The following is a 23946-nucleotide window of genomic DNA, read 5'->3' as shown; positions in this document are numbered from 1 at the left end:
CGTGCTTCTACGCCTGCATTGCTTACTGTTTGGGGTTTTAGGCTGTACAGCACTTTGAGATATCAGCTGATGTAAGAACGGCTTTATAAATCAATTTGATTCGATTTAGTGAGTGCATACAGTTTTGCATTGGTCCCTTGTGGGAATTGAACCCAAAATCCTGGTGTTGTAAGCACCATGATGTACCAACTAAGCCACACGGGATTGCACACAGGGATATTATATCCGGTATAAAAGTTCTTTTGAAATTATTTCTCATGTATCTAATCTTTCTGAACTTCTCAGTCTTAATTGTGTCCTTGTATGTCTATGCCTCAGTCAACATGACAATAGATTCATACTGTAGGTCAACACTCATTCCTTTCTCATATCTTAGCCTTGGGGGTCTGTTTATATACGATATAATGAAAAACAGAGTGAATATGAATGGATAATGTTCTGGGTTGATTCAACAGGAGATCAACAGCTGAAAACAATGCTTATTCCAGTAAGTCAACTCCAGACTAGTTTTTCTCTGAGTGTTATTTCTTAGCCAATCACAGAGGGGGTGAGGATTTGCTTCAAAGGCGCTATGAGAGCCCCGACAGCATAGTAATATCTGCTTAATAAAATGCATTGGCACCCAGTGAAAACCCAGTGACGCTGTCTTTTGTTTGAAGCTGATGTGCTCCATCCATCCCCACAGAATTGGACGCATTCACATGTGGACCATAAGTCCTGTTTTGTCTCTGTTTGGATTTGACATACTAGTAGACTGAGCCAAGTTTCATGTTCTTTTCAGACTGTGTCTTTCCTCGACTGTGTGTTCTCATTTGTCCGGAATCTCACAGTGGCGTCCATCGCAACCCCTGCCAGCCGGCATGGGTTCAACCCTTAGGAGTTTGGCTGGACGGAGCATTTTTGGTGCCAGTGACATTTAACCCTAAGGCAGGCATCCAGAGCATACATCATCACTCTTAAGATTCTCAACACAACACTCACTCTTCCCTCTCCTCGACTTTCGACTTGATTCCTCTTTCTGCCTAATGAGTGGTATCCCCTCTCTTTCAATCTCTCTCCCTTTCTCTTTATTTTTCCTCTCTTTCCACTCTTTCTCTGTATTTCTTCCAGATATATCTCACTCACTATCTTTCTTATTATAAAATGAGCTGCAGTGGAGGCTGGTGGGAGGAGCTATAGGAGGATGGGCTCATTCAACTGTCTGAACTGGAACAAATGGAACAGAGAAAAACATTTGGTTTCCATATGTTTGATACCATTCAATTTATTCCATTCCAGCCATTATAATGAGCCTGTCCTCCTATAGCTCCTTCCACCAGCCTCCAATGATGAGCAGTGCATTTATAGTCTATTATTTCAACAGGTCCTTACAGCACTGCTCTCCTTCTGTACTCTCTGCTGCCCTCTTGAGTTCAAATGCAGGCATTGCATGATAATGTGGCCAAAGACAGACCTGCTAGAGAAAATTAATGAACATGCCCCCATATTTACCAGGGGCAATCCACTAAATCGTATAAGAAATCCTTTTTTTAAAGATGTTGCTGTTATTCAGAAACGCCTAATCCTGTATTGAGGATGATAGATGCTCTTACTGGGATGACTAATCAGGAAGTAATCTCAGCAAATCTGGTGACAAAGGAGTAGGACAGAGTGGTTTCTTTAAGCCTTCAGAAATGCTTTTTGAGCCTTGACCTTTGCAGCCGCTGAAAGCCAGATGACATACATGGATAAAAACGTTATGGGTTGAAGGGGTTGGAAGGAGGTTAAGGGTCAAACAAGCTTACCATTTCCTGAAACGACTGGAAGCTTATCATTTGTTTGCTGTCAAATTAGATTAAAATAGTGTCTGTAAAGGCTTATACACACAGCAGATGTCCAAGTCACGTCAGGTAATAATATTGTAGAACTTTAAAACTATGTATGGTGTCCTCTGGCTTTAGTGTATATCTGTTCCAGTGGAGACTGAACAATGGGTCTGTCCACGATGACAGTCACAGATGTATTTTAAACATGACATTAAGATATTTTAACATGTAGTTTAACATGAGGTTTAAAAAGGCTTCTGAAGTTTATAATTTCCACGTAAAAAATTGACATGATTTTCCCTTACGAAAAATATATCAACCCCTACAAAAATAACAGTTAATTCAATTCACAATTCCTGTTGCTGCAGGATTATTCCTGCTATAGCAAACTGGCTCAAATGAAGATCATACATTGGTGTTGGCAGAATGTTTCCACGACGTCTGCAGCCAATTACCATTGGACCGGTGTCATCTGTATCGGCAAAGACGTGGGGGACCGTAGTGGCCACAGGACATGAGCTACAGAGCATAATCACGGAACTGAAGGAGACAGAGACCGAGAGGGAGAGAGACAGAGAAGAGAGTGATGGGACGTAAATGAGGGTGAAGAGGGATATGGGGGGGGAGAAGGGGACAGAATAGGGAAGGGAGTGAGGGAGAAATAGAATAGATGAAGGGGCTATCTCTTAGTAGTATCTACGTAACATCTAATTTCTCTGCTTTAACATATGACACAACCAGATATGTTGCACAGAGCATTGTGACCTCTGTAGCACAGTGCCATACAGCAGGTATCTCCTAGCAATATGTTATCCCTCTCTCTGTAGGTACCGTGTGAGTCCCATGGCTAGTCCGGTGTTGTCTATCAAGGGCTGTTCTCATGAGTGTTATAAGGTGGTGGTTGAGCCCCACTGCTGTCCAGGGTCCTGGGGGACCAGATTGTGTCGGTGAGTAAAACAACACACTGCATCCAATAACTGCAATCCCTCACTGCTGCTCATCGATGAGTCATCAAGCCTCGTTGATGAGGAAAGCAACACCAGATGAAAAGACAAACCATTTTTGGTGGTGGTAACATCATTTCTGAAATCCCTATTTTACCCCCAGATGCTCTCTTTTTAAAGGCTTGCTATGGAACAGAGGGTTCTCGTATGTGCTCGTGTTTTGTTGGTGCCGTGACACAGTAAGCTGTGGGGACTCTGAGGGAAAGTCCTGATACGACGAGTTCAGACATGTACTTGGCTGCTACTGCCACTGGATCCCAGTGCTGAGTGCTGTGTGACAACAACAACCAGGAGGAAAGTGCTCACATCCTTCCTCAGAGAGGAAGAGTGGAAAGATATCATTATAGTCAGGTTTTGATTTACGGTATGTTCACTCACAATGGGTTGTTACTGATCCAGTGTTGTTTTTATCTGCAAGAAAATCCTGAATACTCCCAGATGTCAGAGTCAGGAAAACAGTTTGTGAAGCACCTCAGTAACCTGACCATCCAGTCCACTCTGTTTATACCTGATAATACTGGATTGTACCAGAACCAGGTACAAGAACACACACTGACGTGCATTATGCACAACCGGACATATTTATGCACTGTCTCACACAGCTGCTCACACACAGCTCTGTACATTACCACCGGACATATTTATGCACTGTCTCACACAGCTGCTCACACACAGCTCTGTACATTACCACCGGACATATGCAGGCACTGTCTCACACAGCTGGTCACATACAGCTCTGTACATTCATTACCACAAGAGGCATCATGCCCATAGAGATTTGTCAGATTTGTCCTGTTTAAATATACAAAATAATAATAAAATAAAAATGTTATTTAGAAAATAAGGCAGTATGTCTAACCGGGCCTCACAACCGCAGAACACGTCAGCCCAGGACCTCCGCATCCGGCTTCCTCACCTGCGGGATCATCTGACACCAGTCACCTGGACAGCTGATGAAACTGTGGGTTTGCACAACCAAAACATTTCTGCACAAACTGTCAGAAACCGTCTCAGGGAAGCTCATCTGAGTACTTGTCGTCCTCACCAGGGTCTTGACATGACTGCAGTTTGGCGTCATAACAGACTTCAGTGGGCCAATGATCACCTTTTGATGGCCACTGGCATGCTGGAGAAGTGTGCTCTCATCGTGTGGGCGAGTGGTTTGCTCATGTCAACATTGTGTACAGAGTGCCCTATGGTGGCGGTGGAGTTATGGTATGGGCAGGCATAAGCATTTTATAGATGGCAATTTGAATGCACAGAGATACCGTGACGAGATCCTGAGGCCCATTGTCATGCCATTCATCCGCCACCATCACCTCATGTTTCAGCATGATTATGCACAGTCACATGTCGCAAGGATCTGTACACAATTCCTGGAAGCTGAAAATGTCCCAGTTCTTCAATGGCCTGCATACCCACCAGACATGTCACCCATTGAGCATGTTTGGGATGCTCTGGATCAACGCGTACGATATCACGCCAATTTCCAGCAACCTTGAGTAGCTAGCTTGTCTAATTATCTTGGGGTGGCAGGGTAGCCTACTGGTTAGAGTGTTGGACTAGTAACCGGAAGGTTTCTGTTTTGCCCCTGAACAGGCAGTTAACCCACTGTTCCTATGCAGTCATTGAAAATAAGAATTTGTTCTTAACTGACTTGCCTAGTAAAATAAAAATAAATAAAACATGGTAAAGTTGATAGACTTTAGAAAAGCAAGTGATTGCTAAATGTACTGAATAAGACTCACTGGTTGTGCATAATGCATGTCAGTGTGTGTTCTTGTACCTGGTTCTGGTACAGTGCAGGTCTACAATTTTATCCCTGATGTCCTTACACAGCTCACTGGTCTTGGCCATTGTGGAAAGGTTGGAGTCTGTTTGATTGAGTGTGTGGACAGGTGTCTTTTATACAGGTAACGAGTTCAAACAGGTGCAGTTAATGGAGAACAGGAGGGCTTCTTTAAGAAAAATTAACAGGTCTGTGAGATCCAGAGATCCGGAATTTTTACTGGTTGGTAGGTTATCAAATACTTATGTCATGCAATAAAATGCAAATTAATTACTTAAAAATCATACAATGTGATTTTCTGGATTTTTGTTTTAGATTCCGTCTCTCACAGTTGTGAGTGAACCTATGATAAAAATTACAGACCTCTACATGATTTGTAAGTAGGAAAACCTGCAAAATCGGCAGTGTATCAAATACTTGTTCTCCCCACTGTATGTTTATGTATAAATATGTATACCCACTCATACACACTGTCCTGTGTTGTATTATCCAGACACTGACCCACATGGACATGGAGTACCATCTCTCAGAGGGCCGGGCCTTGGCCCTGAAGGACCTGACCAACGGCAGCCGTATCCCCCTGTTATGTGAATGTATTATATGTTGCTCTGCTTAACCGGGTCTCCTAGATTGGACTAAAATGTTTGCAAAAATGTGAAAATTTGCTACTTAACCAGCCTCATAGACAACATATATGTATTTTATAGAACAGAGATTACCACTGAAAATAAAGTTTGACTTCATGATTGTAGTCTCAGTGAGCTCAAACGTGTCCCAGCCTGGTCTCTCTCTGTAGAGTTCCTCCCGTTATATCAATGGCCGCTTCATCGTCGACTCTGACATCCTGGCATCCAATGGGATCATCCATGTGCTGCAGGGATCCCTCAAAGCCCCACCCCCTTGGTTAGTGGTGAGATTATTACATCATTTTCTGTTTAGTTTCTCTCCTTCATCTCTGACAAGATGTTTATGGTTAAGATTAGGACTGACTCAAATTGTGAGAACTGATCCTAAATCAGTTGGTATGGTCAGGTATTGGTGGACTCCTGTCTGACCTCTGATCCTATCTGTGACTGGTCCCTCAGCTCCACATGGGTCACAAGGCAGGGATGGGGATTGGAGTTGTGCTACTGATCATGCTGATGGCTAGGGCTGGGTTCGTAGCCTACCACTTCTACTCCCACAAGAACAAACCATTCCAGTTACACTACTTTAATGTGTGTTTGTTGTAGAACATTCCGACATCATTCAACAATGAGCCTTTGTCTCATTGCAGGCAATCAGCTGTGTACTGCTATTCTGTTTGTTCAGAAGCTATGTACAATAAAACGTGGGGGACCTCAAACTTGATAATTGACCTTTGCCGTCTTTTGCAGGATGAGGACGAGACACCTCCAGACTGCAACCCTAGCATAGTTAACCCCACTTGTATGAGGACGAGACACCTCCAGACTGCAACCCTAGCATAGTTAACCCCACTTGTATGAGGACGAGACACCTCCAGACTGCTACCCTAGCATAGTTAACCCCACTTGTATGAGGACGAGACACCTCCAGACTGCAACCCTAGCATAGTTAACCCCACTTGTATGAGGACGAGACACCTCCAGACTGCTACCCTAGCATAGTTAACCCCACTTGTATGAGGACGAGACACCTCCAGACTGCTACCCTAGCATAGTTAACCCCACTTGTATGAGGACGAGACACCTCCAGACTGCAACCCTAGCATAGTTAACCCCACTTGTATGAGGACGTGACACCTCCAGACTGCTACCCTAGCATAGTTAACCCCACTTGTATGAGGACGAGACACCTCCAGACTGCTACCCTAGCATAGTTAACCCCACTTGTATGAGGACGAGACACCTCCAGACTGCAACCCTAGCATAGTTAAACCCACTTGTATGAGGACGTGACACCTCCAGACTGCAACCCTAGCATAGTTAACCCCACTTGTATGAGGACGAGACACCTCCAGACTGCAACCCTAGCATAGTTAACCCCACTTGTATGAGGACGTGACACCTCCAGACTGGAACCCTAGCATAGTTAACCCCACTTGTATGAGGATGTGACACCTCCAGACTGCAACCCTAGCATAGTTAACCCCACTTGTGTCTCCGCCCCCGCCATAAGTGAACCAGTTCCATCTGAGCTTCCTGTAAGTGACTCCACCCCATTTTCTTTGTATACCAATTACTGGAGAGAAAATATGTGCATGAATATGAATGCCCCTGAACTATATGTGTTGTAGTAGCACCTTTGCTCTATAGGGGGTGATACCATAACTCCAGATGACATGTGTTTTAACAGGAGGACAAACACCAGGTGGTAGAGGCCCGTATGACCTGCTCCAGGACTGCTGAGAGACACACGTCACAGCCCTCAATGCTGCTGCATGTTGTACACGTGTTGACCAGTGGAGGGCAGCACTGTGGGACTATCAAGAGCTCAATTCAATCAGCATCGCGGAAGTTCGGCAATATTGCAAAGTAAAAGGTAATTTCCGATTGCGCCAACATAAGAAGCATTTACCATGAATGCATTCTCTGTGAATGCGGGATCATTACCGTCACATCTCAAGAGCTAAACAGCTTGAATCGAGCCCGAAGACTTCCATCTTTGGACTTCTCCTCTGAGTTGGACAGTGCCTTAGGAAGGACAAACGGGACTCAGTCTCCCACAAAACAATCTCATTATGGACTCAATCTCAGTGCCTTGTCTAGTAATGTTACCAGTCTACCTGTGGCATAATCGTGAAAGAAATCTTACGCCGATCTTTAAATGGGATGCATATTTTGTATGTTAATTAACCAAAGAAAGTATTTGAAGTGTCTGTCAAAAAGGATTTACCCACAATTTCAAATCTTTAATAGTATGAAACGGAGATAACCAGATGCAACGGTCTTTGTTGATAAAACATTTGAAGCAAAGCTTGAGCAAATCTTTCCATTCATCCAACCGAAACACTCAACAAAATGTTTAACCACAGCCAAATATACATATCAACCAAACTCTGTGTCAAATTATGAAGCAAAGCATAAGCATGAATGAGTCCGGCTCTGGTGTCATGATCTCGCCCCATAAGCATGGGTTTGTAGGTTTGAACTCTGGGGCATTGTTGCCTACTGAGGACTCTGCAGGTCAGTGAGTCAAGGCCACTTGGAGTGGCTTCCTCATAAAGGTGGCATTGGCTGAAGGGTGTGATAACATAAGCAGACAGGGGAAATTCTTGGGGTTCCCCCCGTGACTCACAGACAGCAAATAGCAGTGGTTATAGATGGGAAACTACCGTAATTAAGCACTTTGTTTAAATGAGAATATATTTTTAAAACGAAGTGCCCGCTTTATCCCCCTAGGGGTTTTCCCCATAACTGCGACTACTCTTTATAGGTGACCCCAGCAATTCACCCCCATGACATCTACCAACACAGCCACATTCAGGAGCTGACCCTACAACCCCATACTTCATTGGTGAGATCCTTACCAGAGAGTCACTGGCTCTTTCACACTGAACATGTCTCTGTACATTTGTCATGAAGAAATGCAGAAACACAAAGAGCACCACCTGTTGGTCATTGGAACAATCAGCCCGGGTCGAATCACTATAAAGGATTGAAGCTCCAAGCCACAGACTCCGTCACATAACATACAGACCTGTTAGTATGGTATTGGACACAAGCACACCTCTCAACTAGATAGAAAGTCAGGTTTCTGACAAGCACGGAATGTTTCAGTCTTTTTCATCTGTAGTTTATTTGTCAAATCTAAGTGTTCAGTTTCAACATACAGCCAAGAATAAAAACACTGACCAGCAAAAAGTATCTTTCCATTTTTATCACGCAATCTGTAATGACTCAGCGATACAGATTGAATAGTGCCATAGGGCTTGGAATTTCTCCTTAAAGCCCAGTCATTCTGCAGTAGTGCTTTAACCTAATACACAAAGCTTAAGTAATACTACGTCTCAAATATACACAGATGTGGAATGTAGAGATTTGTTAGTAGCAGTTATGCATTTTAAGCTGTTCAAAAGAATGCGACAAAAGGGTTTTTTGAAGTTAAGAAAAGCAATCCGCAGATTTCTAAGGCAAAGGGTTTAGCAGGACAAAGCTCTCAGAATACAGTATTCGTGACGATGTCGCTATACAGTTTCTCGTGGTCGGGATAGAGGGCCCGGGTATTGATATCAAAAGATGGAACCACTTGACAACTTGACATTAAAAATAAAAAAAAGTCTGCCTGATACAGTAAAACTGATCTCAGCGGTCCACGAAAAGGGTTCACTGAGGTACAATAACTGCACTCAGCCTAGCACGACTGTGGACCCTGAATATCACAACAAAGACAGAGCACAAGATTAAACAGCTGTTGGACAACAACCGTTAAAATGGATCAATGCATTCCCAGAATTCAGATAAAGTGTTCCCTGAAGAACATGGCAAAGCACAAAAATAGCTCATGTAAAAGCACCACTGAACTGTAATGTCAGGGACTCACCCGCTGGCATGTCTGAAGACTCATCCATAGGCGGACCTGAGAATATGGTGACGGAAGGAGGCACAGAGAAGATAGACGGTTTTTGCTTGTGTATGTACAGTATACGCGCGCGCGCGTGCGTGTGCGTGTGCGCGTGTGTGTGTGAGATAGACAGATGAGAACCGACTGAATACAAGGCCACAGTGGTGGTCTCCGAGTCACAGAGCTGGTCGGATTGGCAGTTACTGTAGAAACACCTGAGATTTACATGTAGGTAACACCCCTTCTCTCCACCCTCCATCCCGAGACAAGGGGCAACAACAATAACGTAACAGGAAGTCCCATGGCAGCAGTCCCGCATCACTTCCTCTTCTTAGGGCTCTTGTCAGCATCCCGTCTACTCTCCTCAGAGTTCTCCCTCCCTGCTTTGAGACTGGAGGCCGAGGCACTCTTCTCTGCTGGCTGGTCCTTAGCCTTCTTGGCCTTGGGTTCGGCTGGGGTGGGTTTAGCCTTTCGGCCCCCCAGGACCCCGGAGAGCAGGGTTTTGAGGAGCCAGATGGTGGCGACAGTGGCCAGGAGGGACCAGAGCACCAGGTGGCCAGGTAGAGTCTGAACGTGGCCCCGCACCTGCCTCAGAACCTGGGCCAGAGGAGAGTCAGGACTGGGCTGGATCGGGAACTTCTCCTGCACATAAGATAATATGTAAGCACATGTACATACACAACAAAGACACGTAGGAGTGGGAGTGTTGTTGGTATGCGTGTCTGAGAAATCAGATTTGGTGCACCTGGCCATACACCACATACACACATGCCATGTGACAGATGCACGCCATGTGACAGATGCACGCCATGTGACAGATGCACGCCATGTGACAGATGCACGCCATGTGACAGATGCACGCCATGTGACAGATGCACGCCATGTGACAGATGCACGCCATGTTACAGATGCACGCCATGTGACAGATGCACGCCATGTGGCACCACATCTGAAATTGAGGGGCTATCACCACAGGCCACAGTACTGATGTTATTAGCACAATACAAAGTTACAACATAACCCAGTTGAGCAAAAAGGCTTAGCTACCTTGAGTCCGTGCTGGTTGAGCATGGCCTCCAGGGTAGGGTCACCCAGCTGCACTGCAGGATAGAACTCCTCTGCATAGTCTCTCCTCCACCATTCATTAGGACCAGACCTGACAGGGAAGACAACCAATACACCACTCAATACCATAGGACAATTATTTGATTTGTTTCTGGTTGAATAGCTGTATCAAGTGGCTTTAACGAATTCTTACAATTAGCATACTGTAAGTATACCATACTGCACATTTTGTGGGCATTCTGTGAACAACATTACTTAATATAGCGAATATTTAACTTCACTTGTATATCTTAACTGATTTTATTATGAATGAATGATCTAAGAAATTCACAGGTTAACCCATTAACACTCTCCCCAGCACACCCACTGTTGTAGTGGATGTCGTAGGCTGCTCACCCGTCCTGTGTGGTCTGGGTGAACCAGTACCGGTAGAGACTGGCTCGGAGGTAGACCGGGGGGGCCTGGCTGAATGGGTATTGGGCTGAGTCTGTCTGGATCAGTCTCACCACTGGGACACAGGGAGAGATACAGAGTCATGTGTGAGCGACGTAGTGCAGCATGCAGGTATGTGGTCATCTGAGCGAGTGCTGATATTTCCTCTTTGTTGGACGGTTAATGATCTACAATGTGTGAGTAAATCACGCCCACCTCACACTGACTAGCGGTTTTACACGGCAGGCGCATACCAGTCAACTTCTGGGCCCGTATTCATAAAGCGTCTCAGAGTAGGAGTGCTGATCTAGGATCAGTTTTTCCTTTAAGACCATAATCAATAAGATTAAATAGACGGGGGGAGGGGGACCTGATCCTAGTAAAGACCACAGGCCTAAAACCCCCCACCAAGAGCCAAAATACAAGTAGTCTGCCAGATGCAACCTTTCCTCATGAAAACAAAGACATATGTGCTCTTATACTTTAATTGAAAAATAGAAGTCTTTATCCCAGAGGGCAGTACATACCATCCTTATTGCCCTGCAGTAGGCAGTGCACTAGGCCTGTAAACCAGGGGCTCTGTTTGGCCAGTCCCTGGGCTGCCTGGCTCATCTGCCAGTCTAACCGTGGCTGGTGGGGGGCCACCACTGGAGGGGCCACGCCCACGTTCCCCGGCTTGTACATGAACTCTATCTCCTAAGAGGGCCAATGGGGAAAGGTTCATTGAAACACACCATACACCTTTTGCAGAACTATATACCCGATTGTTTTACTTGAAGAAAGTCAAGTAGTTGAGGAAGATAACATGATTGAGGACATTCCCTATCTAACATTTTGAAATTAGAAAAGATAAAATAAACTGAAAACTTTTAATCCATAACTATTATTTTGGTCCCCGCTCTCTTACCGTCCAGGTGTTCTTGTCCATGCTGCCCTCTAGGATGACCTCTGACCTCCCAGCCACCCCTGTCATCCTGCTGTCCAGGCTGTAGGCACTGACCAGTCTGTAGCGCTCCACTAGGCTGTAGGCCTGTCTCACCTCCGGTAAAATCTTACTGCTGTACACCTGTTCCATGGAAGAGTAGGGCACCTGGGGATGAGGAAAACACCATGACCAATCAGAGAGAATCTTATAAAAAGTGCTATCTACTACACCAATAGTAACTCCAACAGACCAATTCGGTAGATGTATGCCGCCTTCATTAAAGTGATTCACTATTACACAAAACACAGACTTAAAGTAATTAGATGGATTTCACTCAATAGATGAATGCAAGTACGAAAGAAAAAGTTAACCAATCAGAAGGCTCCCCCGTGTGATTGACAGGTGTGACTCACCACACTGATAGCAAACACAGCGACTGCAGCAGAGGCAAAGACAGCCCATTGGACGAGGCCCCAGAGCTTCCAGAGGCACCCTCTAACACACACACACCTAGGGGGAGTAAACACAGATCCGAGATCAGTGGACATTAACGCAATACAAGGATGACTCGCACTGCATCGGGCAGACCACTGTTCTGGGGTCAGAAAATGCAACAAAAAGGAACTAGATATGAACTAGATCTACCACAGTCTTTGAATTCCAGATACAGTTTTAGTATGAAATAGGCTACTCACCCCAGCATGGCTGCCACCACCTCCCAGGTGAGAGAGAGAACTCCTACCCAGATAGTGGGTCCTGTCACAAGCTTCAACAAATTGCCAAACTGCTGCTGGGTGAAGGCTACAAAACAAGACAAATACATGACAATCACTTAACCATGAACACAATGTATCAATGACTGACATCCTCCAGGAAATAAAATAGAGAAACACTACTGGGTCACTAGGTATACAGTAATATATAGATGTTAACCTACAGAGTCACTAGATATACAGTAATATATAGATGTTAACCTACAGAGTCACTAGGTATACAGTAATATATAGATGTTAACCTACCGTATCACTAGGTATACAGTAATATATAGATGTTAACCTACCGGGTCACTCGGTATACAGTAATATATAGATGTTAACCTACAGAGTCACTAGATATACAGTAATATATAGATGTTAACCTACCGTGTCACTAGGTATACAGTAATATATAGATGTTAACCTACCGGGTCACTCGGTATACAGTAATATATAGATGTTAAACTACCGGGTCACTAGATATACAGTAATATATAGATGTTAACCTACAGAGTCACTAGATATACAGTAATATATAGATGTTAACCTACAGAGTCACTAGGTATACAGTAATATATAGATGTTAACCTACCGGGTCACTAGATATACAGTAATATATAGATGTTAACCTACAGAGTCACTAGGTATACAGTAATATATAGATGTTAACCTACAGAGTCACTAGGTATACAGTAATATATAGATGTTAACCTACAGAGTCACTAGGTATACTGTTTTACAGTGCCTTCGGAAAGTATTCAGACCCCTTCACTTTTTCCTTATTTTGTTACATTGCAGCCTTATTCTAAAATTGATTAAATAAATAAAAACTCCTCAGCAATCTACACACAATACCCCATAATGACAAAGAAAAAACAGGTTTAGATTTTTGTGCAAATCTATTAAAAAACAGAAATACCTTATTTAAGTAAGTATTCAGACCCTTTCCTATGAGACTCGAAATTGAGCTTAGGTGCATCCTGTTTCCATTGATCATCCTTGAAGATAGTTTCTACAACTTGATTGGAGTCCACCGTAAGTCGCTCTGGATAAGAGCGTCTGCTAAATGACTTAAATGTAAATGTAAATGGTAAATTCAAATTATTTGGAAAGGTACACACCTGTCTATATAAGGTCACACAGTTGACAGTGCATGTCAGAGCAAAAACCAAGCCATGAGGTCGAAGGAATTGTCTGTAGAGCTCCGAGACAGGATTGTGTCGAGGCACAGATCTGGGGAAGGACATCAAAAAATGTCTGCAGCATTGAAGGTCCCCAAGAACACAGTGGCCTCCCTCATCCTTAAATGGGAATGATTTGGAACCACCAAGACTCTTCCTAGAGCTGGCCACCCGGTCAAACTGAGCAATTGGTGGAGAAGAGCCTTGGAAAGTGATGAGACCAAGAACCAGATGGTCATTCTGACAGAGCTCCAGAGTTTGTCTGTGGAGATGGGAGAACCTTCCAGAAGGACAACCATCTCTGCAGCACTCCACCAATCAGGCCTTTATGGTAGAGTGGCCAGACAGAAGCCACTCCTCAGTAAAAGACACATGACAGCCCTCTTGGAGATTGCCTAAAGGCACCTTTATGAGAAACAAGATTCTCTGTTCTGATGAAACAAGATTGAACTCCGGCCTGAAGGCCAAGCGTCACGTCTGGAGGAAACCTGTCACCATCCCTAAGGTGACGCATGGTGGTGGCAGCATCATGCTGTGGGGATGTTTTTCATCAGGGGGGACTGGGAGAATAGTCAGGATCAAGACAAATATGAACAGACCTTAGTGCTGAGTGATCCTTGATGAAAACCTACTTATGTAAATATGATCTCTAAAAAATAAAAGAATTGCACAAAAAAAATCTAAAAACCTGTTTTTGCTTTGTCATTATGGGGTATTGTGTGTAGATTGAGCAATTAAAAACAGATTAAGGCTGTAACGTAACAAAATGTGGAAAACGTTAATGGGTCTGAATGCTTTCCGAATGCACTGTATTTCCATGATAACCTACCGGTTTTGGAGGTTATAGTCCTGGCATCCCAGTCGATCTCCAGTGTGAAGAGCACTTTAGTTCCATAGATGATGACAGCAAATACAGCCAGTACAACCAGCAATGACATTATGGTTTGGGGCCAGGCTGCAAAAAATATAATAATAATTAGATTAGGTACTCTTAGTATCACAAACAGAGCACATCATTTGTTTTGTCCAGCTACTAAAAACGTACTTTGTAAATTAAGTTAAGGGGTTACCTTTTAGGACATTAGGAATGTTAACTGCAGTTACGTACTTCTGTGATGTCTTTCGTTTAAACAAGACAACACCTGACATCCTGCCAGATCAGACCACTCTGCCCGAGAATAAAACAATACCCCCCTCCCTTTTTTCCCTCTCCCTACCATCAAGACACAAGGACACCCATCGGAACTGACCCAGTGTTCTGCTGGCATGCACCCCTCACTTTGTAATGTCAATGTTGGCCAACTGGAGAGGCAGAATAGGAGAAGAAAGGAAGCTGATCATTACTGTAAAAGCCTTTATGTTTTCTAGTACCTTCCACCAGCTTAAAACACCATACCGGGTGTGGATAATGCTGTATTAGAGAGAAAGCTGGCTTGAACGTCTACTCTGGTGTTAAATGTGAGAGTTGAAGGTTGCATAAGAAGAGAATGAGGTCATACTCTTGGCTCTCTTCTTCTTGCCGTGGCCCAGCCAGTAGCTGATATGGTCGTCGTCCAACAGGGAGAAAGTCAGAGCCAGAGAGAGAAGGGGGAGGAAGCCATAGTTCCCCAAGAACATCAACTTCACCTGGTATGTTGCCTGGTTATCAGTTACAGAGAGAAGTAGGTACAGTAGATATAGTTAGATAAAAGGCATCATGAAAATTACACGTGTGGGGTCACAACCCTGCAACATTCAAAATCCCTTAAGACGTGTGTATAGTTAGGTGTCAAACATACAAAAGTCACACACACACACAGTCTAGAGCCTTATAGCAGCATCGTGGTCTGGCGATTCCCTGGATGATAACAGACTAGATCAATTGTACTGTAGGTAGTTGGTTATTCACGTGTCTTTCTGAACCTCCCCTCTCTCAACCAGACCTCAACACTTGATGGCGATTTAGGCGGACGGTGGAAACTGTGAAACAAACTGGAAGCCTGTGTGTTCAAGCCTTCAACCGACATTTTCCATGCCCATGTTTAGCAGCTGCTGGTGTAACCACACACACACCTGAATGTAGAAGGCTGCCAGTCGGAGGCTGCGGATGGGGGAAAAGTAGAGGGGGGGCACAGCGATCTCTGTCACCAACAGACCGACAGTCCCCAGCTTCAGGTACCAGTCTGGCAGCTGCTGGATGAACCAGGACCAGGGCAGGGGGATGCCCTGGGCCTCAAACATGTGTTTCACCGCTGGGAAGAGGGAGGGGGTTGATGGGGTGACAGAGGGGAGGAAGGGTATGAGACATGGATGAGTAAAGATTGACCCATAACACTGCAAACCTTTTTTGAGATCACATGTTTTACACTTTTCCTGAACACTGATGTGTCGTGAGGCTCCAGGCATCATCATTATCATCATCATGGAAGCGAATGCGCATATTGCCGCTGGGCGAGGTACATACCCATTACATGATGCACAATCATAGCCAATGTTATCATTACTCAACCAGTCTTTGTACAGCACATCACATTTCTCGTACCATTGAACATAGCTTCTGGACCGCAACTAATTGAGAGTCTGTTGGGAAACTGGTCTGACATTGGGATCAGGAGTCCCAATTTCAGCCCAATGTCGCTACAGACTCCCATTTAGTTGCGGTCCCGAAGCTATACTCAACAAAAATATAAACGCAACATGTTTCATGAGCTCAAATTAAAGATCCCAGACATTTTCCAGACACACAAAATGTTTTGTACCAAATTTTGTGCACAAATTTGTTTACATCCCTGTTAGTGAGCATTTCTCCTTTGCCAAGATAATCCATCCACCTGACAGGTGTGGCATATCAAGGAGCTGATTAAACAGTATGATCATTACACAGGTGCACATTGTGCTGGGGACAAAAGAAGACCACAAAAAAATGTCCACCAGAGCTGTTGCCGAGAATTTCATGTTCATTTCTCTACCATACGCCACCTCTAATGTCATTTTAGAGAATTGGCAGTACTCCATCTGGCCTCACAACTGGAGACCACGTGAAACCACACCAGTCCAGGACCTCCACATGTGGCTTCTTCACCTGCGGGATCGAAACTGAGGAGTATTTCTGTCTGTAATAAAGACATTTTGTGGGGAAAAACTCACTGACTGGCTGGGCCTGGCTCCTGTGGTGAAAATTCTATTCAAGTGAGAGAGACGGTCATTTCCTCAAACAATCATCTTTATTCAATATTGCTTAATTATTGCAATAAAGAAGCCGTCAATCCAACAGTCTTGACTGTCGGACCGAGTGCTTGAATCATACAGAGAATACCAGGTCTTTAAATACCAAACCTAAAACTGCAGGGGGGTATTCTACTGAAATGTTTCTTCTATTCCTTCAGGGTCTCTCTATCTATAGAAGGGCAGGCCCAGTTAGAACTGAGACATATGTCTCACAAGCACCCCTAATGATAGGCTGGAATGTGGCTGCTTTAAAAAATAAATTTAAAAAAATCACCAAGCCATCAATCAATTGTCAGCTTCAAGCTATCTCTAGTAAAAACCCATGTCCCCAACACCCAGACTACCTGCAGGAAGCTAGAGTGGAGACCATAAAAACCACAACATTAATAGGACTATTCATGTATGTATTGTCAACTATTAATCTCAAACCAATAAGGTCAACACATCATTTTTCCCCTCACACTTGCTCCCCCACACTCCCCTATGCCATCCCAGGACCACCCATTGCCCAGTCATGTGAAATCCATAGATTCGGGCCTAATGAATTCATTTCAATCAACTGATTTCCTTATATAAACTGTAACTCAGTAACCTAATTGAAATGGTTGCGTTTATATTTTTGTTCCGTGTACATTGAACAGTACAGTTTTGTGTCATAAGAGGTTTCCCTGTCTCACCGGTGAGCCCCCACCAGCTGGGGCAGTGGCTGGCCAGTTTGGCGACCCCGGAGCCAAAGGTGAGGCGGAACAGGAGCCAGCGGGCCAGCCAGAAGGTCACGGCGTCATGATGACGGAACGTCGCGCACCGCAGGAGGTTGAGCGGCGCGACGAGCACGGTCAGGAAGCCAGCCTCCAACAGCAGGCTGTCCCTATGGGAGGGAATCAAACGAGACATGAATAATCAAATTCCATTTTCATGTGAAAAAAAATCCCAACTCCTCCTCACATCATAACTATAATGTATATGGCACTGAAATACCTCGAACAACCCAAAGTCTCAGGTCTCAAAGAAATTACAAAGTTGAAACGTAGTAAAATCAATAGATTACATTTCACTCAAAATTCCTGCACCAGAAGGCTACATGAAATTCCTGCTCAAAACAGTGGAATAGCTTTGAATCCAATGACACTGCCTTTCGGGGAATCAGTTAGCCTAGTAGAAGCAATGTCCGTTAGAGCCAGAGGCACTGAGATGCCAGAACATGGTAGCTGTGCATCTTAAAACTGGTTGTAGGTCGGCATTCTCTTCATGCAGAACCAAATGGTGTGCCTTAGGGGATAGCCACCTAACTGTAAACAGTTCAGACACACCTACACCTACTACTCATAAAAACACAAGGCAACTACGTATTATCTATTTACCACTCCATGCAATTGCTGTTGCTGTGGAAACCACTGCCTTACACAGGCCCAGTCCTGGCCGTTCTGACGCTCTAGGCAAGACGAAAAGAAATTCCGAGAAGAAATTCCGCAATAAAATAAGTCTATATCAGAGGTGGAAAAATATGTATTTTCCAGACACTGAAAAATACATACTTGTCAGGTCTTTATTTGTCCTGATTCCTGTGAATGTTTTGAGAGGGGATTTGGTGTTCGCTAACTTGTCAGCGCATTTTTTATTTGATTGGGCGCCATTTACATTAAGCTAATTGGAGAAACGTGCATGATGTAAAACGTGTCTGTCTCAGATTACATTGTCATACATTTTATCTCCAGCCTGTAGGCTACAGAAAAGGCTGCATACTCTTTCTACCATAGGCTATATCTGCTATGTGATGTTTGTGACGGAACATTGGTGGATGCATCTCTCCAACAACACCCTGGAGAGGCACGCTGGGAATGAATGGACCAGCAAAATATTTTGCAACCCTGCCTTTGACAAAGTGGGCACTGCTTATCACAGGGCGTCATCAGCGTTCACCTAAAACTCCCATATGCACATATGTTTGAGAGAAACTGTCATTGTTTTTGGGCAGAATTATGTGAGGTTTGATGTGTTGTTTGAGGTACGTCTTGGTCAGTTTAGCTCAGAAAAGGCCTCCCTCGTCAATCTGCCGCCACTGTCGGACGCCAAATCCTGCCTAATGGGCAGCCGGCCCTGGCCTTGCACCATCTTGCTTTGCTACAAACAGATATCAGAAGTAAATGTGCTGCAATTCTAGCACATCTCCAAGCTTAGCTGAAAGTCCATAACTCTAAAACCATATTACATGTCTGATAGATGTCCTTCAATGCAAAGTCTGCTGACCCCTATAAAATATGCATGAACACTTTCAACATCAGTTCTATTCTCAACTTGACAACTGTACTGTAGTTAGTAATCAACACAGAATTATGAAGAGTGGATCGTGAATTTGACTGGTAAATGGTTCCAATAGCAGTTTATTGTCTGACCCTAATGCTCTTGCAGTAAAAAAAATTATGTCACACAGTCCCAGTAGACTTTGCCTTGAGCAATAACACTTTAGTAAACAAAATACTTTTAGTTTCAAAGTCTGAGCTTTGCAGCCTGTCACGCTCTATCAATTCAGCCCATAGGAGAAGTCAGAGGACAGATCACTTACCACTGAAAACGCAGAAAGTCTTGACCCACCTGTCAAGAGAAAAATATGTTGATTCATTTACTCTATAATTTATGTAATGTACAGTATCTAACCAAACCAATGGCAGACAGACAACCCCGCCCACCGACCTGACAGAGGGAGAGGTAGAGGGCCCAGAGACAGAAGAACACCAGGCTGTCTCGGAGGGGCTCCAGTAGGGCTGCTCCCAGGGCTAAGAGAGCCCCCGCCAGGCAGAGCAGCTCCATTGCCTGTTGGGCGTCCAGGTCCAGACCCAGCCGGGGCCCCAGCCACAGCAGGGAGGGGTGGGCATGTATCTGCTCCAACACTGGTCTGGAGCCGTTCACACTTGGCTCCACCAGGCGCACAGGCAGGACCCCCTCATTGCCATAGAGACCTGGCCACAGAGATAAAGAGCAGGGGTGGATAAACAAAACAGGGGGGTTGTGTTTATTGGGAATGGGGTTAGTGAATAGAGGCCATGTTCATATACTTACAGTAAGTGGCTTTATGGTACCCTACTAAATAGGTCAATGGTCACGTATGTGAAAACGAGACACTTGTTTTTATCTGGGCTGTCTGCTTATTCAGTCCAAAGGGAACATGTGAAAGAAGGGAGTTCAGAAATTCAAACATCTCACTAAATTAAGTATTCCAGAATATTATTACATTACCATAACATTGCTTACGGTTTGAGCCAAGATTGTGATCAACTGATTGGAATATGGCCTAACCTTTTCATTAAAAAAAGACTGAAAGCATACAGCTAGTCTTATTACAGTTCATTGGAATCTCGTGTATTTAGTGTACACTTGAGATGACAGGTGAGAGACTAGAAGTGCCACTAGGACATACCTGGCACACAGAGTGGACCAACTGGATGCATACTCACATTTGGGACGAGAAGCAGAGCAATAAAAGTAAAACAAACACTAAACTGTGCAATGATGACTAATTGATGTTCCATGCATCTCCTCTTGCCAGCACTTGTCAAATGAGATGTGTTATTTCAGTTAGGCCACCTGCTGCCAGGTAAAGTGACTATGGAGTGGATTGCAAGTGGACGCACACATATTTTGCACTTCGTAAAATGTGTTTTGTGTTGGATATTTGGTTCTCTCGTCAATAGCTATTGAGCCAAGCATGCCATGACTATGAAGATAATACTATCTAAATCAGGGGTGGATGGAGAAATTCCACATTTTTGAATTTTTTATAATACGATTTTAATCTTCAAGAGCTCTTAAACAAAGTGTTCCATGACTATGAAAATTATCAATTCTATATTATAAACTAGGTGGTGTGAGCCCTGAATGCTGATTGGCTAAAAAGCCATGGTATATCAGACCATATATCATGTGTATGATGTTTTTTTTGTTATACTATTCTAATTACATTGGTAACCAGTTTATAATAGCAATAAGGTACCTCTGGGGTTTGTGGTATATAACCAATATACCACGACTAAAGGCTGTATGCAGGCACTCCGCATTGCGTCGTGCAAAGAGCAGCCGTTATCCGTGGTATACTGGACATATACCACACCTTCTCTGGCTGTATTGCTTAAAATAGGGGAGGATGGACAAAAATACATGTTTGTTTGTGTAAAGAAAAGTACAAACAATACACCTCGTATTCCAAAACCAACAGAGGAAGTATACGATGATTTACAATTTCCTCCCAATGATTCTGAATATATCAATTTCATAGTCATGGCACACTTCGTGTAAGAGCTATTGAAGATAGCTCTTACACTATGTTCTATAGTGTATAATCAGCTCCCCTGATTATGAATAAACCATTTTCATAGTCATAGAGTGTTTTGCGTAGAAAGGCTATTGAAGATTTAAATCCCCCACAAAGAAAATCAAAATGTCCTTAATAAGAATAAGCAGTGGATTTTTGTCAATCCTCCCCCGATTCAGAATATCTCATTTTCATAATAATGGAATGTTTGGTTCAATAGCTATTGAGGAGACAAAACCGAATAGCAACCCAATATTCAATATAAAACACATTTTACCTTGGTACATTTCACATACAATTTGCATAATAAGATGGTTGCATGACAAAGTAAAGTTGACAGTGATGGCAAATCAACATGACTACAGGTTTGTATTTAGACTGGGAAAAGATGATGAATGATACTACAAGTTCGATCGATTGTATACTTTTAGGGGTCTGAGCCAAGCTCGAATACTGGACTGATGTGTGCACAACCTGGAGGGAAATCCTAACCCTCAAAGAGCATAAAAAAGGCAACGAAAGCAACCGTGCAAAGAAAACATTCACTTGCCCCAAGCAAATATCTAAACGGGCATCTGTCCAATGACGACCAGTGCTGTCAGGACGTGGCCATAGCATGAAAGGCCACATCACTTCTATCGCTGCCAACTGGTCGTACTCTCCTTTATAAAGCCAACATGCCCTAGCCTCGTACGAACTTGCGAGCTCGCGAGATCAGGATGGTTCTTACTAGGCTAAGTCTCCCCTACGTTAATGTATGATTTCCCTTAGTACGTGAGGGACCATTCTATAACAAGTCATTCAGCTAGTTAATGTTTAGAAATAAATACGAACACATCAATATAGATCTGTGTATGTAAAGTATCTGAAACTGAATATTCAATCAAAATACATCCCTTTTCTAGGCCTAGACTATAGTGACGGTGCAAGAGTTGTAACAGTGTAGCAAAGGCAATGAATGTAGCGAAATAGCTTAGCACGTGGAAGTTGTCATTAGCTCGCCCGATCAGTCCCAACAACACCGGCTAGCTCAGAAAGTGGTCATTTCATCCGATAAACATATTAGGCTACTTCGTTTGACAGTATTTTATATTTACAATCCCCGGTGTACTTTACCGATTAGATGCAACTACAAATCAGTTCATCATCAGAATCGCAACAGTTGGAATATGAGGAAGCAAGCTAAACATATGGAAAAAGTTACATCCACCCGATTCAAAGATGCAGAGCTGAATGCTTTTCCATGATCATCAACAGTCAACCAATAATCAAGTTCCTTAGATTACAATTAACAAATTGGCGCAAGTAAAATGTTGTTTTACCTGGTATCTGGACATAGAGGGATGCAAAAGCAAACATGTAAATAATTGCCATACTCCATAAAAACATATGACGCGTTAATCTGGTTACCCCCATGTTTAAAGCTAGGCTTCCCTGCTATATCTAAATAGAAAAATGTTTTAAAACGTCTTTCAACACAGCACGAATAAATAACTGTTGCTGTGCGGAGAAAGAAAAATAAGTGAATGTTGCAGAAGGCGTGGTTCTTCTTCTTCTTCTTCTGTGGAATTTATATCGCCGTTGGCAACCAACTTTAAAGTGCATGATCGCCACCAACTGGACTGGATTGTGGACCAGAGACATTGAAGGTCTAAATCAAACCCAATATAACAATAGGGGGGGCAATATACAGGGGGTACTGGTACAGAGTCAATGTGTCAATGTACAGTGGCACTGGTGTCGAGCTAATTGAGGTAATTATGTACATGCCGTTACAGTAGGGTTATTAAAGTGCCTATGCATTGATAATAACAGAGAGTAGCAGCAGCATATGGTGGGGGGGGGTGCAAATAGACTCTGGTACCGCTTGCCGTGCGGTAGTAGAGAGAACAGTCTATGATTAGGGTGGCTGGAGTCTTTGACAATTTTTAGGGCCTTCCTCTGACACCGCCTGGTGTAGAGGTCCTGGATAGCAGGAAGCTTGGCCCCGGTGATGTACTTGGCCGTACGCACTACCCTCTGTAGTGACTTGAGGTCGGAGGTCGAGCAGTTGCCATACCAGGCAGTGATGCAACCCGTCAGGATTCTCTCTATGGTGCAGCTGTAAAACCTTTTGAGGATCAGAGGACCCATGCCAAATCTTTTCCGTCTCCTGAGGGGGAATAGGTATTGCCGTGCCCTCTTCACGACTGTCTTGGTGTGCTTGGACCATGTTAGTTTGTTGGTGTGGATGCCAAGGAACTTGAAGCTCTCAACCTGCTCCACTATAGCCCTGTCGATGAGAATGGGGGCATGCTCGGTCCTCCTTTTTCTGTAGTCCACAATCATCTCCTTAGTCTTGATCACGTTGAGGGAGAGGTTGTTGTCCTTGCACCACACGGCCTCCCTATAGGCTGTCTCATCGTTGTCGGTGATCAGGCCTACCACTGTTGTGTCATCAGCAAACTTAATGATGGTGTTGGAGTTGTGCCTGGCCATGCAGTCATGATTGAACAGGGAGTACAGGAGGGGACTGAGCACACACCCCTGAAGGGGGTGCTTGTAAGCAGGAATCCGGAGGATAGAGTTATGGTCAGATTTGCCAAATGGAGGGAGCGAGGGAGAGCTTTGTACATGTCTCTGTGTGCGGAGTAAAATGTTTTCCCTCTGGTTGCATATTTAACATGTTGATAGAAATTTGGTAAACTGATTTAAGTTTCCCTGTTACCGGCCACTAGGAGCGCCGACTCTAGATGAGCGTTTTCCTGTTTGCTTATGGCGGAACACAGCTCATTTAGTGCGGTTTTAGTGCCAACCTCGCTCTGTGGTGGAATATAAACAGCTATGGAAAATACAGATGAAAACTCTCTAGGTACTGTAGATAGTGTGGTCTACAGCTTATCTTGACATACTCTACCTCAGGTGAGCAAAACCTTGAGACTTCCTTAGATATCGTGCATCAGCTGTTGTTTAC

The 23946-nt window shown here is 43.9% G+C and overlaps 1 protein-coding gene across 1 annotated transcript; it reads right to left on the bottom strand.

Moving 5' to 3' along the window:
* Positions 1 to 8338: 8338 nt before the first annotated feature.
* On the bottom strand, positions 8339 to 22541 carry LOC118366262 (lipase maturation factor 2-like). The gene is made up of 14 exons (XM_035748798.2): positions 22316 to 22541; positions 19379 to 19644; positions 19251 to 19279; positions 17365 to 17555; positions 15533 to 15711; positions 14980 to 15118; positions 14310 to 14435; positions 12240 to 12345; positions 11958 to 12054; positions 11527 to 11709; positions 11147 to 11315; positions 10584 to 10695; positions 10170 to 10278; positions 8339 to 9764 (listed from the first exon to the last, which is right to left on the bottom strand). The coding sequence occupies exons 1-14, from the start codon at positions 22407 to 22409 to the stop codon at positions 9441 to 9443; spliced, it is 2124 nt and encodes a 707-aa protein (XP_035604691.1). The 5' UTR covers positions 22410 to 22541; the 3' UTR covers positions 8339 to 9440.
* Between the last annotated feature and the right edge of the window lie 1405 nt (positions 22542 to 23946).

Source organism: Oncorhynchus keta, chromosome 33, assembly GCF_023373465.1.
Source record: "Oncorhynchus keta strain PuntledgeMale-10-30-2019 chromosome 33, Oket_V2, whole genome shotgun sequence".
In the NCBI taxonomy this organism is placed as follows: domain Eukaryota; kingdom Metazoa; phylum Chordata; class Actinopteri; order Salmoniformes; family Salmonidae; genus Oncorhynchus; species Oncorhynchus keta.
Note: the sequence above shows the minus strand (reverse complement) of the source record. Positions and strands in the feature narration are given on the sequence as shown.

Excerpts from the sequence above, each read along its gene's own strand:
- LOC118366262 (XM_035748798.2), bottom strand. The coding sequence starts at position 22,409 with ATGGGGGTAACCAGATTAACGCGTCATATGTTTTTATGGAGTATGGCA. Across the intron at positions 12,346-14,309 it reads GACTATAACCTCCAAAACCG|CCTTCACCCAGCAGCAGTTT; the intron begins GTAGGTTATCAT and ends CTTGTTTTGTAG. Across the intron at positions 11,710-11,957 it reads CTGTGTTTGCTATCAGTGTG|GTGCCCTACTCTTCCATGGA; the intron begins GTGAGTCACACC and ends CCTCATCCCCAG.